The following is a 14,751-nucleotide window of genomic DNA, read 5'->3' as shown; positions in this document are numbered from 1 at the left end:
GTTTCATTCTGCGGAGGCTTTGTCTTCAGTGCGCGCAGTGCGCCAGCCGCATCCACGCTCACTTCTTATTTCCCGCCTGGCTCTTACTATGCAAATAATATTCGCAAACTAATCACGTGTCCTTTGAACAGCCACGTGGATTAACAAAGCAGGTTGCCCCCCTGCAAGCCCATGGCTTGAGATTTTTACAATTTCTTTAACTGATCCTAAATGCACACATTTAGCCAGTGCGCGTCTCTAATCCAGTGGAATAATTTAAGGCTGAATGCCACAGAGGCGCCTTTAAAACCAGTAGCAGCTTCACCAGACTTCAGTCTGCTCCTGCAACAGCAACACAAGCCTCTCCATCACTTGCAGCTTTTAAGGAATCAATGAAGAATCCAACGATGGCATCGAAGTTGAAGGAGAGAAAGGTATGCGCAATGCGCACTTTGGATCATGGCGCAGGCTGAATTGCGGGAAATAATACTACTTTTTTGCCTTTTTGTGGACTTTTTTAATATTATCGGTTGTCTGTAAAAACAATAGGAAGATTATCGATGTATTATCTTTTTTTTTGTTGTTGCTTTACCTTTGAAAACATGTTTGATCCGTGTGCGTAAAGGGCGCCTAACCATGTCTAGGACCTTTTAGTGTGGTGACTCTCGCGTTAGATGCTTCTCCTTTCAGGCAGGACAGGGTGATTAAAATGATGTACTTTGCAACTGTAAAGAAAATTAAGTAGTCTAGTCACTTAAAAATGTAGACTATTTGTGATGGAAGATGTCTACAGCTCCAGGAAGCCGTGCGTAAAATGTGTGCATATCTAACTCTGTGTTTGGTGTCTATCAATAACTCTTGCTTGCTATGGGTGGAACGAAAGTTAATTATTTGCTTCAATCTATTTATACTCACATGTCATGTTTTTCCATTTACAGAGAACTCCTGTTTCCCACAAAGTCATTGAGAAACGCAGACGCGACCGCATCAACCGCTGTCTCAACGAATTGGGAAAAACGGTTCCAATGGCACTAGCCAAACAGGTACTGGAATTAAATCTCTATATAACATTGTATTTATCCATATGTGACAGAAATTGCAACCACAGTAGTTGATCAGCGTGTTTGTCGTTTTTAAGAGTTGGTGCTATTTGTTTTTTGTAGAACTCTGGTAAACTAGAAAAGGCTGAGATCCTGGAGATGACAGTCCAGTATCTCCGCGCGCTGCACTCTGCGGACTTTCCCCGCGGGAGAGAAAAGGGTGAGTGTGACATACTTTACGCACAAAACTGTTTCAGATTTGTACGTCAATGTAGCCGCTTGTAATAATCTACCAATGCATGACATATGGACTAAAACCTATCGCGCTTCTTTCCTTGCAGGTGAGCTTTTGGCTGAATTCGCCAATTATTTCCACTACGGCTACCACGAGTGCATGAAGAACCTAGTGCACTACCTGACCACAGAGGACAGGGCTGAAACCAAAGACATAAAGTATGCTCGCATCCTAGCCTTCTTGCAGTCCAAGTCGCGCGCTGTTACGGATCCAGTTTTTGGCTCTCACGTGAGTTCCGTTCCCCCGGAGTCGTGTGATTTTCTGGGACAGCTCCATGGGTCCCCGGACCAGAGCCACAGCCCAACCGAGGCCATGTACCACCAGCAAAATCCCACCGGACACTTTTCCTCATGGCACGGCCCCGCGCGCGGCCCCGGCTTGCCTTACCCAGCCGTGCACGCGCCACACACGCAGCACGGGGGCTACATCTCCCCAGTGCAGGGACTGGACCACCATTACTTCAACTTCATCGGTCATACGCACGCAAACACCTTTAGTTTGCACAGTGCGCAACACGCGTTGTAGCCTATTGCCTGGTTAGTCCGTAGCCTATTTATATGAATAATGCAGTGAAGCTCGTAAATGTAAATAGTGTAAATAAAACAAATGTTATAAAAAAAAAGTACGGGTGTGATGTCTGTTTTTTGTAATTATGTAATTATGCTGTGGGGATGGATAGGATTAGATTTCATTCATGTTTCCTTTTATTTGTGTCGAGGTGTCATATAAACCTTTATTTGGGCTGGGTGAGTAAAAATGGACCATTTTATTGAGGCAGCGTGCTTTACAAACTTGAAAAAAAGTGTACTTGCTTATATCTCTGTCAATGTTTCCTGTATGGATGGAAGTAAGATCCCTCTTAATTCAACGCTTCATTCAACACAATAACTCACATATCTGTTTGCACCAACAATCAGGCTTAAACAACTCTAAATACAGAATCAAAATGGAAAAACATACATTTGTTTGGCCATCACAAAACTGTGTCTGTATTTAGTGGTTATTTTCCTTTCAGAAATGAATACTGTGATTGTTCCGGGCCAGACTCTGGGTGACAAGTGCATGGGAGGACCACCTGATGATGGTCAGAGGGACCAAACTAGTGTAAATAAATGAAGAAGGAGACAGTGTTTTCAGAAGTTACTATTGAAAAATAAAATAATGAGTCTCTGTTTAAACAAAGATGAGATGCTACCTGATTTTTGTTCAAGTGGTGCAATTATATTTTAATTCCAATGTACCTAGAATATATAAAACAAACAAACAAAAAGAAACTGAAAAAACAAAAAAAATATTGATTTTCATGTTTTGAAATATCTAGATTAAAAAGAAACAATCCTGTTTCCATATGTCAGAGTGCTTGAGCTGACACATTTGTGACTAGCCTTCATTTATCAATGTCTCTCAGGGAAGAAAGGGTGTATTTTTCCAGATTAATGGGGACGTGTTGACCACAGTCCTACCAGAGTTGATCAGGGTTCAGCAGAGACATGTCCCACTCACATAGTCAGGACTGAACCAGAGCTGCTCTCAGCACTAAACCACTTGAATGCTACTGCCTACTCCCCCTGTTATATTCCTGTTACTTTTTCTAAATACCATATTTCTTACGACTCCCACAATATTGATAGAGGGGTTCTAGCAATGCCCGATGGAGGGCATAGCACAAAATGGAATAGCAGAACAAACTGTATTATTTGGGGTTGTAGTTGGTAGTTGGTGAAAGTATCAACAGTAGAACTTGTAGTGGTCGGAAATAACAGAATTCCATCTGGACCTTCCAAAAATAGTGGCATCATAGTGGACGGTTTCCTCTCCTTGACCACAGCAGATTTCAGAAAATAAAAAAATACGAAGGAAAAAAAAAAAACTTTTTGTGTTTCCATATAATAATAATATTATCCACATGGCAAAAACAAAAACAGCCAGAATTAACTTAACACAATTAAGAAATCATTTTCTTACAAATATCAACAACTCATTACAGGATTTTCAATACTAAATTAAAAAAAGAAAATCCAAATACCCATAAATACACAGACCCAAAATAATGACTTCTTTTTCTTGGACTATATTAATTTATTGACAAAAGGTTAAATTACCATTCCGCTTTAGGGTATTTATTTCTAAAAGATAGGTCTTTTTTTGAATCAACCACATGGAGTAAGCCACCTGCTCAATGTATATGGCTCCAGTTTATTCAGTGTTTCAATGTAAAGCTGCTGTGTTTTAATGTGTTTGATTGAGGGGGAAAAAGTAAATAAAAATAGAAAATAAAGGATCTTGTTTCTTTTAGTTTTTTTTAACCAAGACGCCCATTGTGGTCCAATAGAAAGGGAACAGTCTCCGACTCCTTGTGCTTCATCCTTGAATGACCATGAAAAAAAAAAAATTCAACCATGAAATCAAAGTTTTTGTCTGGAGAACATTACTGCAAAAAATAAGAAAAAAACCTCACTCACACTATAATTTCTTAACATGTCCATAAAACTTAAAACTTAAAAAATGTTATCTCAAAATGGCGTCCCACTTTGTACATTATATGAAGTCATTTTATATACAATGTGTCAACTGTTTCAGAATATGGATGGCTAGGCATAAATCCACATTAGCCGCTTGGGTAGATGGATAAAGAAATGTTAACCAGCTCTACTAAGCAGCAAGAAAACCAATGAAAGACACTGGCCATGACGATGGCAGAGTGACAATACAAGAAAGGGGATGCCTCTAAGGGAATACCCGGGGATCACTAGTGCCACCATATTGGTTTAAATCCTGACTCTCTGCACACATAAAGACTCAAGTTCAGTCAGATGAGAAGGTTTAGCCCGACCACATCACATGAATAATAATACATAGAGCGAGATAAAAAAAAGGGAATTCAGGGCATTTATTGTCATTTAAACCACAGCTCTGTGCTTTAAGAATGTTTATCTTTGGCATTAATATGACACATTGAACAGCAACAATAAACTCTTTCATTAAAAGCAGTCATCACTGAAAACACACAGACACAGTCATCCTTAAACAACCATCCACAATTTAGGTTATCTGATCTCTAGCTTTAAAAATATTTCTTAAATGATTTATAAATTGAGGAAATTACAGGACAACAGAGGATACTGGCAATGGAATAATGCGGCAGGCTCTAGGTCTGGATGACCAGGTAAAGGGGACACATTGTGTAAAGCACAAAACATTTGATTTGATTGATTTTCTTTACAGAACAAGAAGGGTGAGTTAAAATCTTGTGATCTTGGATGCGAAGTGAGGCAGGGCCCCTGCCTCACTTGGTAGCCCTTGGTACTTGGATGGGAAACCTCAGGACACTTGGGCTACAGTAGTCGATTACCAGTGAGTGAATAAATAATGCAATATAAAGTGATTTGGGTGTCATGAAGGGTGCTATATAAATCAACTGCCTTATTAGTTTCTAGTTTGTTAATTGGATTCTTGTGAATCATTTTATGGCATTTATTTCTCATGGGAAAGGTTTGTGCCATAAGGAAAAAATTAAGACATTATGTTTTCTAACGGGTTTCAAATACACAATGTATATTTAGAAAATAAAAAATTAAAGATGTTTTCTATCATTTTGAACTGCTTTAATGCTGTTTCAGTCATTTTGATTGCTTTCCAATGATTTATTTTTATGTATGTATGTATTTATTTATTTAGCTCTGCTTTGGGCCTGACTTGGTTCATTCTGAACATTACTGATGAGTGTTTCAATGCAATTTTATAATTCTTTATTACTAAAACACAAAACTTTGTCTATTGTATGTAAGACAAAGTTGTCGCTGGACAAATCCTAAAGTACTCTTAGTTTAAGCACTATCTAAAAAAGTAAGGAAACTTTTTGGGGATCCAATTGAGGTAAAAATCACTGTAGTTGTTGCACCTCTCGTTTGGAAAGGCCAGTGAGCAGGCCGGGACAAATGCATGGATAAGTCTGGTTTAGATAATAAGCCTTTGCTTTTGGCAAAGTTTTTAGATAGCAAAAAGCTGCTTGTGATATTGAGTGGTTGTGGCTTTTAAAAGCAAAATTTAGAAAAATTAAATTCAAATCTGCGTACATTATAAAGATATAGTGACAGAGGACATGAAGTTTGTTGGTTTGAGAGGAGAAGCAAAGACAGAGCAAAAATAAGGAAAATACGTGGTTATATTATAAAATATATATCATTTTTTGCATTGGTCTTAATTATTTTTGCGTTGTTAAATGCAAATACAACTGTCTTAACAAACTGTTCTGCAAATTGTGTATTATTTGCATCAATAATTATTATTATTTGTTCATTTGAGGTGGGGTGCAGGGTGGTGGAGGAAGGTGGTTAGCGCTCTTGCCTCCCAAAAAGGAGATCATGGGTTTGATTCCCGGACCAGACCAACATCACATGATCTCTCTGGGTGGAGTCTGCATGTCCTCCCCATGTTACCGTGGGTTCTCTCCGGGTTCTCCGGCTTCCTCTCACCGTCCAAAGACATTCATGTGTTGGGCACAATTGATAACTCTAAATTGGCTCTAGTGAGTGAATGGTTATCTGTGTCTATGTCAATGTCTGTCGGCCCTGCGACAAGATGGCCACTGTCCAGGGTGTACCCCGCCTAAGGCCCAAAGTCACTGGGATAGGCTCCAGTCACCCGCGACCCCGAAAGGGAAAATCAATTAATTAATGTTTATTTGAAGCAGACAGCAAATGTTAATGAATATACATGATTCACATGCTGTAAACACGTCAGATTGTCCTGCAACACACTCTCATTCATACACCACATAGACACTGGAGGGTGACACAACGACAGTATGAACTACAGCATCCATTGTGGAGATGAAGCTGTGCTTGAACAGTGGGATAGTTTCTGTGTTCACGGGACACTCGCGTTTGCTTTATTTACTGTGATTTTTTTCCCTCTTGTTTATTCAGAATGAAAATATATATATATATATATATATATATATATATATATATATTATTATTATTATTATTTCTATTTTTATTATTATTTTATACATATATTTATATATATATACATTTTGTGATTCAATGAATACAATGTTGGCATGGGCCTGGCGTCTTCTGAACAATAAGAGAGCTTTGTGAAAGTTACAGTTGGTGTTGGGATGGGAGCCAACTATGCTCGCAGTTGTGTGAGAAAGCCTGCCACAGTCAGCGCTGTCTGGTAATCCTAGAGTGCTCCAGTGGCATCAGATCTGCGCTAGCTCATCTCAGGACGGTCGTGTGATGTGCAGCTTGAAAGAGCAGAGACAGAGCAGTGGATGAGTGGGGTGAGTGCCGGGATGGGGGCAACAAAGAGAAGAAAGTGAGAGAAAAATGAAAACAGGGAGTTTTTTCCAAAGTGGGTTAGAGGGAGATGGAGATCATTCCCACAACAGATAGCACTATCTCACAGGGTTTAAAGGGCCCCCTCTCTGTAACCCCCCATCCCCCGCACACACACCCCTTCCTCCTGCCAATAATGCCAAAACTTGGCAGCCAACCCAGAGCATGAGCAACAGTTTCCCATCAGTGAGAGGTGCAGCAGTCCTACTGCTTTGGCACCACTACTGTCTGGAGACAGACAGAGACAGACAGTGAACAACACGCTCTGTAGTGAAGGCAGGCACCAGAGGAGCATCAGGACAGTGTTTGAATAAAGTAGAACGTTTTGTTCCATGTTGATCACTGTATTAGCTCTGAAAAAGTCTGCTACATTCCAGTCTTCCATCTCTGCCCCCTGCCATGACGTGAAGGCTTCACCTTTCTGTAGTTGGCACGACTCTCCATGTGCTCACCAGCATACAGCCTGATGCCACAAAATTATGCAAATCCACGAAGATGTCCCATTCAACTCTGAAACTCTCACTTTAGAGGCAGAAATAAACAGAGGAGTAAAAGTGACAGTGTTTAATGCCGAGAGACCAGGGCAGGGCTGGAAGGACGTCACATCAGCACATAATGTGTACTGTACAAAATATCCTACCGCGGACATCATTGCAGCCGCTTTGTTGTGATGTTGTGTCAACAGTTGTGTCACTCTTACACAATGGGCCGACACAGAGAAGAGTAGCAGCCCAGAATATGGGAACACAATAAGTGTGCAAGAGGTTCCACAAGAACTCAGGGAGAAACGAATAATTAACAACAAACTCAACCAATCTCTTTGTTATTCATGGGAAAAGGAGCAAGCTTGTTAACTTGCACAATCAAGGCATCATTTGCCAAGAGAAAGTGCATTTGGGTGTTTGCCTTTGTTTTACGGGACAAAAGGTTGGCAGAGCGTGTTTGGGTGGCTCCTGTGAGCTTCAGAGGGTGGGTTTGCTTACGCCATGTTGTGCCACAACAACAAGGGCCCCTGTTGTCACCAGCACAGACAGTGTGACATGGGTAAGTGCTCAAGCTAAATCAGGTAATTTTGCATGGTGCCAGGACAAAGGGCACCATGCACTGCATGCCCTTATGAAAGGCCTATGTGTAATAAAGACAAAGATGGGATTCAGTGCACTAGATGTGAATACATGACCAGGCCATTAAATTATTTAGATTTGACATGTTCAGAAGTCTCAATATAGACATATTGTGTCAACTAAACTATTAGATGCATTATTTAATTGATCAAATAAGTAACTCTGTGCTTTTCCTTACACTGGTTGGTTTAGGGCTATAGTAATTTAAAATAAAACAATAACCTTTTCAGAGCAAGCAAAACGTGTAAAAGTGCTGTTCAATTAATCAATTCAGTAATGTGATCTTTAAAGAAGTAGAATACATAGGAAGGCAGCATAATGAGCATAATCACATAAGCATTTTGTTACGGATTATAGATGTGAGAAAAAATAACAGACATTTGAAATTGTGACAATAGTGTTTTGCCGGAGCATCGTTGTGTCTCTTTCTCACATTCAGTTTGGAAACATCTCGGTTTCAAAAAGGAGAGCTGTCCTTTCAGCTCTAATCATCCTGGCACTTGTGAAACTGCATTCACATGTGAAGTTTCTTCAAGATTGCTTTTTTTGCTTTGCTGCTGCTTGAAATCTTTCCCAAACATAACGGTTGACTGGTGAGAGGAGAATACCAAAACTGACAATGTGAATGCAACTTGCTGTTCTTAACATAATGCAAAGAGCTCAAAGTCCAAAGTGTGTGATGTGGTCAGACGGTCAGCCGAGGCACCTGATGCAGTTGATGCAACAGTCATGTCTTTGTAGGCTCAGAATAATAAAGGGTAAGTAAAATGCACAGATCCTAATGTGCTCCTGGTGCGCATGGCTGGATTCTTGAGAGGCCAGTGTGCAGTGATTGCCCCATTGTCTGGACGCTCCGCTGAATTTAGCTGTGTCCGGGGCCAGGGCAGGGCCAGAGAGGGGCCGCCCCGGGGCTCCATGGGTCACTCTCCCAGGTCAAGTCACACTAACCAGTCCACACTGAGAAATAAAGCTGGAATCAGATTGGCAGTCAGGGTGAACCGGCTGCAAAGGACTTCATCGTCAGAAGAGTGAATCAAAATCAATGACCAAATATTCTGGATGAAAGTTTAGGGCTGAGACAAGGTACAAGTACATTGTACATTGTACATTGTACATTGTACATTGTACATGTAAGTTTATAGGAAAACAGAAAACGTATGTTGCGTAGTGTATCTGTACTAAATAAAACATCACATTTCAAAGGCTTCAACAACAGGTGAATCTTTCAGTGTCCAAAGTGCTACATGCTAATAGCCATCATGGTGGTGGCCGAAGCAGTCATAGCCTTCATGACCCCTGTGTGACCTTCACAGCAGGCGCCCATGTCTGACATCAAGAACAAGTTGCAACACAACTTTCTCCATGGATCAACAAGCACAGCTGTCTGTCTCAGTTACTACACACATGAAATATATGAGCTGACAAGATCAGAGGACAATGATGCTGGGACACATGTGGACCCACTAGATTTGGAACTGAGAGGACAAACGTAAACTTAAAACAGGTACTTAAACAGTGGTACAACCCACATCAACATGGTGCCAACACACCAACATAAATCTGTTGGTAAACGCATGCAGTGTTTTATGTGGCTTGAGAATGTCTTTGTGCCAATAGAGGACGTCCAAATGACCCGCAGCTTTTTAAACTGACTGGGCTTTTTGCACTGTTGAGGGATAGAATCACACCTCTGACATTATGCTAAATGTCTTTCCTCATGCTTCATCAGTACATTTGTCCTGTCTAAAATGTCTACAGGAAAAAAAATCTACACTTTCATAAATGAATACTTATAAGTAAGGGCCAGTCAAAAAAATTCAAATTGTAATCTGATTTTAGGCTTGTAAAATACAAATGCACAAGGTGAACAATAATGATAAACTGCTCACAAACTTTGTAGGGGCAATGAATTCTCATCCCACGTTTAGACGTGAGAGAGGAATAGGAGGATTAAAACTCACTGACGTTTGTGTCAAAGAGACATCGACAGATAACTCTGTGAACGCTTCTTCATTTTCATTCACTGGCTGTCATAGGAGATCGGAAAAGGAAGAAAAGGCCCTAACAAGATGCACATTTTACATTGAAAACTGTTATTGTTGGGCTCCTAATCTGGCCCACCATCTTAGAGGAGCACTGAGCTAAAGAGCGGGGGCTCAATAGGAAGAGCGTAGAGGAGAGGGAGGTGGAGGCGGGGCGGATCAGTTGGGAAGTGTAGAATGGATGTTTCTTTTTCTCTATGGAGAACTTTGTATTTGACTGTTGTTTGTATCTGTCTTTCAGTGGCCTGATCCCCGTGGGCCTGGACAGGGAGATGCTTCTATATGTGTTTGTGAGGAGAGAGTGACGCTGGGATCTACAGCTGCAGCTGAGCGGATTAGCCGTCATCCACAAGGCAACATTACACAAGTAGCCTTTGAACAAAAGTCATGGATACTATTAATGATATGGTAATCCCTAATGGAGCTACCTCCCAGTAGTGATTATACTGACATGGGAAGAATGTCCAAGAGTCCTGGACGCTACTAGCCAAACAACACTGTGGCTATTGTTGCCAGGCCTGGTCTGAGGCCTGCGCTCACTTCCACTGGCATGAGACGACCAACAATCCCACAAACTGCCCCATGCTCTGTTGACACCCTTCCCTCCACCCTGTCACCCTGTGAATAAAAATGAAAATCTAAAAATGGATGAGGCGACAGGCTGTGGGTGCGGGCGCAAAGGAAAGAAAAACGAAATGAATTTGGACAGGAGGATTTCTGTGGATGTAGTTCCCACACACTGAGGTGCGCTACGTCCCTCATGTGTCCTGGTCCATCCTCAGTCTGCAGCAGGACCACACAGACTGGGTTCAGATTTAATCTTATAGAGCTGTAGGAGGAAGCCACTCAGGGACCTATAGTCCACTAAACGTTCTCTGCTGGACACACCGTAGGACTCTTTAATCCACATGGTTTGAATATAACTATTGTGGATTTTAAAATATCGTAAATTCAGTCAATAGCGTGGTTTGAATGGTAATTTGTTTTGTCTGATTAAACGTTTGTAACATAACTTTGGGTAAAAATCGTACCTTACTTTGGAGAAGTTGTTGCTACAGAGCTGTTCTCAGTGAGAGGATGCTTTGCAGATTTAGTGTCTGAATATAGTCAATATAAATGTGTTTTTCTTCTCTGTGTGCTTGCTTACAGACATCAAGAATAGCACCAGGATTGTTGTGTTAAACATATAGATGGTGTGTACTATACCAGAGGTTGCTCCATGGCCATTAGTCATGCTAATATTATGCCTCCCTAATACCACACACATACTACAACCTGACACTTGCCTATAGGATGGCATTTGAAGTAGATTGTTTAACTACTTAAGTTAATGATAATAATATGGAATATAGGTTACAGTAAAATGTTATATTAACCCCTCATCCTTCAAACTGAAGTTGTTCTAGAACCCTTTGGAGTACAAACGGTTGGACTCTTTGTGAAGCTGAGACTCTGCAGTTTTGGCTTCTCTGATTTGATTCTCTCCAATTATAAGTGAAACAAGCTCTACACTGAGGAATCTTTTTGAATTTTAGTGTAATTTGGATAATAACAGTGGACAAATTGGAATAAATGTAGAAAATGTCACCAGGATCTGCAGAGGTACAATATGCCGGAATGTTTTAAAGTAGCAAAATATAAAGGATATAGTGACCACTTCAAGCCCTTGTTAATCAATAACATTTCCCAACAGCATTTAAAATACCACTCGTTCACCATTAGGCTCCAGATCCGTGCGCTTTGTAACAGGCCTGTCCTTGCTTGACTGATATGTCAAAGTTGAGGACACAGCAAAAAAAAGGAGAATGAGAATACCACACAGGCACTGACATCGGGATCAATCCGATTGGCATGATTTAGCATTTGGACGTTTTGAATAAAAATGAGTGCGCTAGACGGTGGAGCAGTTTGATTAGTGAGCTCCTTAAGTCCCTCGGAGCCCATTCTCCTTTCCTTCACTGCCAGAAGAAAAGTCCTTTTTCTCTCCTTTCACTAGTCCCTTGGTAGGCCCGCTTTTTCCTCACTGTTGGTATTACAAAATCCCTATTGAAAACAGCCCTTGTCACCTGTCAACTAAGCCAGGCTGGTTTTCTAGGTCTTTATCCTCAACACATACGTACACAGAGGCTGACTCCCTGCCCCCCAGCCCTACTTTCATACAGCCATATCCCACCCACTAAAACCGCATGTCAGAGAGCTGCGATTATAGCACTTTAAATTCATTACCCTGTTCACTTTAACAAACTGGGCTGGGATGGTGTTCGGCTGGTTTCTGCTGCATCTGATGAGCAGTGGAGATGCCGTCGCACTGAGGGTTCTGCTGAGTAAAAAAACAGCCTTTTCTAACATTTCAAACACCTAATTGTAAAACATTTTGGTCGGGCATTTATGATGTTGTTTAATGTCATTCATTTTCAGGATGTGAAGTAAGTGGCACTGGTTACCGGGCGACACTTAACATCCATAATTCACTGGCAATTCTACAGTGGAGCAACAAACGTAATAGATTATTTAGCAAAGATGCGTTTACAAATATCTTTATCCATCTCTAATACATACATATCTTTTATATTGCACTTTTCAAATACTTTAGAAAAACTAAGAATAAAAGAGTTATATACAGTCTACACAAATCCACTTTCTATCACAATTTAATGGTGAGACTTTGTTCTAGTTCTCCTGGAGCTCTCTCGTCTGCAGCTGGTCCAGAACTCTGCAGCGAGGATCTTGACCCGCACAGATATAAAGGCCCACCCATTCTCACAGCCCGTCACAAGCTGCTGGTCTCTTGCCGGATACAATTTAACATTTCAGTGCTGACTTTCAGAGCCTCGCATGGTCAGGTCCTGTTGTACATCAGCGATCTGATCATACCGTACACTCCCACTCGCTCACTGAGGTCCTTGGATCAGAAACTGTTGTTGGTTCCTCACACTCGCTTTCGGACCAGAGGAGACCGATCCTTCCAGGCTGTTGCGCCCTCTTCCGCTCTCCCTACGGTCACCGGACTCTGTTGCTGCTTTTAAGGGTCAGCTCAAAACCTTTTTATTCAGTCAGGCCTTTTAGTTAAAGTTGTTTTAGGGACTGATTTTACCGTATATTGTTGAATTTGTATTGCTCACTGTACGTTTTGTGTTTTCATTCTTTTATTCTGTGAATTCTGTCTGTGAATGGTGCTATACAAATAAAATGTACTTACTTACTTACTTACTTACTTACTTACTTACATACTTACTTACTTACTTACTTACTTACTTACTTACTTGCTTGCTTGCTTACTTACTTACTTACTTACTTACTTACTTACTTACTTACTTACATACTTACTTACTTACTTACTTACTTACTTACTTACTTACTTATTTACTCCACTGAAATTAAAATAACTTGACTGGAAATGCATTCACAACAGAAGTGCAGGTCAGTAGCAGTCAGAAGCAAAATTGGGAGGGGCAGGAAAATTGTAAAACGTGAACTAGGATACTAACGTAAAAGTAGTAGCTAATAGTATATAGTAACAAGGATGTATAATTGCTCACGTCATCCGCTGCGTGGACGTGGAGTAGGGTGGTGATGGCTGGAAGCTGTGCAGCAGCTGTACAAACCTGGGCTTGTGTGCAGGACAGATCAGGAGGAAGGAGGAGGTGCGTGCGGGTCAAACAGGGGCTGGTCACTCAGGCCATGCCCCGAACAGGCGTCGCTCATTAACCCTCTGACAGGCGCAGCTCAGCTGCGCAGGTCAAAGGTCAATCTGGCCTCTCTTCGGCCATCAACTCAAGATGGACAGAGCAGCCGAGATTTATCCTCCAATCAAAGGGTCAGCGATGCGGTGTCAGGACGACTAATAGACACACATCAGAACAAATTGATTTATCAAACATTTACGGCTAATCTGTGAAATATTTATAAGAGTCATGAAGACGTGAGACCAAACGCATGTGACATTTAGAACTGAGCGTGGAAAATCAACATTACTTTCCATTGAGACGGAAGGTGTTGGTAATTGAAGGAAGGCGGTAATTGTAAGATAAACAGAAATATTCAAATACTGCAAACTTTTACATTAATGGGTGTTACTTAGGTCGACTAGGAACTGTAATGCTGAAAATGTAATAGTAGTAAAACAAGAATTGACAAACTTCTGCTTTTAAAGAAATGCTATTAAAAGAAATATTAACAGATGGGCAAGATGACAAAACACAACAACGCTACACCATTTTGTTGTAGAATTTGGATCACAATTTGTCTCTCGGCTGGCCTGGGAACGCCTCGGGATCCCCCGGAGGAGTTAGAGGAAGTGTCTGGGGAGAAGGAAGTCTGGGAGTCCCTGCTCAGACTGCTGCCCCCGCGCCCCGGCCCCGGATAAAGCGGCAGAAGATGGATGGATGGATGGATTTGGATCTGCTGCTTCTGAGAGTTTGATCCACGTGCCATTCGGAGCCCGCGGTCGACCACCAGGAGTGGGTGAGCTGAAGTTGTCTGTGGTTGAACAGGATCAGAATCACGCTACGGCACGGGGCCCAGATCACCGTAGTGCCCAATCTTTATCATCGTCATAAATAATATAAAAAAAACTCTATTTGGTGGAAACTGCCATCCATCCGTGTCTGTTATTCTTGAAACACGCAATTATGTCACTTCATTCATCATTTGGTCAAGCAACTCAACATTACACATTAACACCAACATCTGCAAAACCAAATGTCACTGGACATTCATCAAAATATACAAATATTGCCCACCAAAAGTCCTGTCATAAACTATTCATATTTTGTCTTATTGTCTTGTTTTAGCTGGTCGCAGCCAGTCCATAGAGTACTTTTAACATACATGTTCCTTTTTAACATACATGTGCAGCAGTAGTCTTTCTCTGGTCACCACGCGCCTGCTACGTCAGTCTACATCATAAAAGAACTTGCAGATTTG

General features: G+C 41.2%; 1 protein-coding gene across 1 annotated transcript; it reads left to right on the top strand.

Annotated features, from left to right (window-relative positions):
- The first annotated feature begins 175 nt into the window (after nucleotides 1–175).
- On the top strand, nucleotides 176–1,903 carry helt (helt bHLH transcription factor). The gene is made up of 4 exons (XM_072463249.1): nucleotides 176–413; nucleotides 918–1,022; nucleotides 1,143–1,239; nucleotides 1,361–1,903. The coding sequence occupies exons 1-4, from the start codon at nucleotides 372–374 to the stop codon at nucleotides 1,837–1,839; spliced, it is 723 nt and encodes a 240-aa protein (XP_072319350.1). The 5' UTR covers nucleotides 176–371; the 3' UTR covers nucleotides 1,840–1,903.
- The last annotated feature ends 12,848 nt before the right edge of the window (nucleotides 1,904–14,751 follow it).

The sequence above is a fragment of the Eucyclogobius newberryi genome, unplaced genomic scaffold (assembly GCF_026437365.1).
Source record: "Eucyclogobius newberryi isolate DKJ021-1_F unplaced genomic scaffold, fEucNew1.0.hap1 SCAF_4, whole genome shotgun sequence".
Lineage (NCBI taxonomy): Eukaryota > Metazoa > Chordata > Actinopteri > Gobiiformes > Gobiidae > Eucyclogobius > Eucyclogobius newberryi.
This window is presented reverse-complemented; position numbering and strand designations above follow the sequence as displayed.

Excerpts from the sequence above, each read along its gene's own strand:
- helt (XM_072463249.1), top strand. The coding sequence starts at position 372 with ATGAAGAATCCAACGATGGCATCGAAGTTGAAGGAGAGAAAG. Across the intron at positions 414-917 it reads CGAAGTTGAAGGAGAGAAAG|AGAACTCCTGTTTCCCACAA; the intron begins GTATGCGCAATG and ends TTCCATTTACAG. Across the intron at positions 1,023-1,142 it reads CAATGGCACTAGCCAAACAG|AACTCTGGTAAACTAGAAAA; the intron begins GTACTGGAATTA and ends TGTTTTTTGTAG.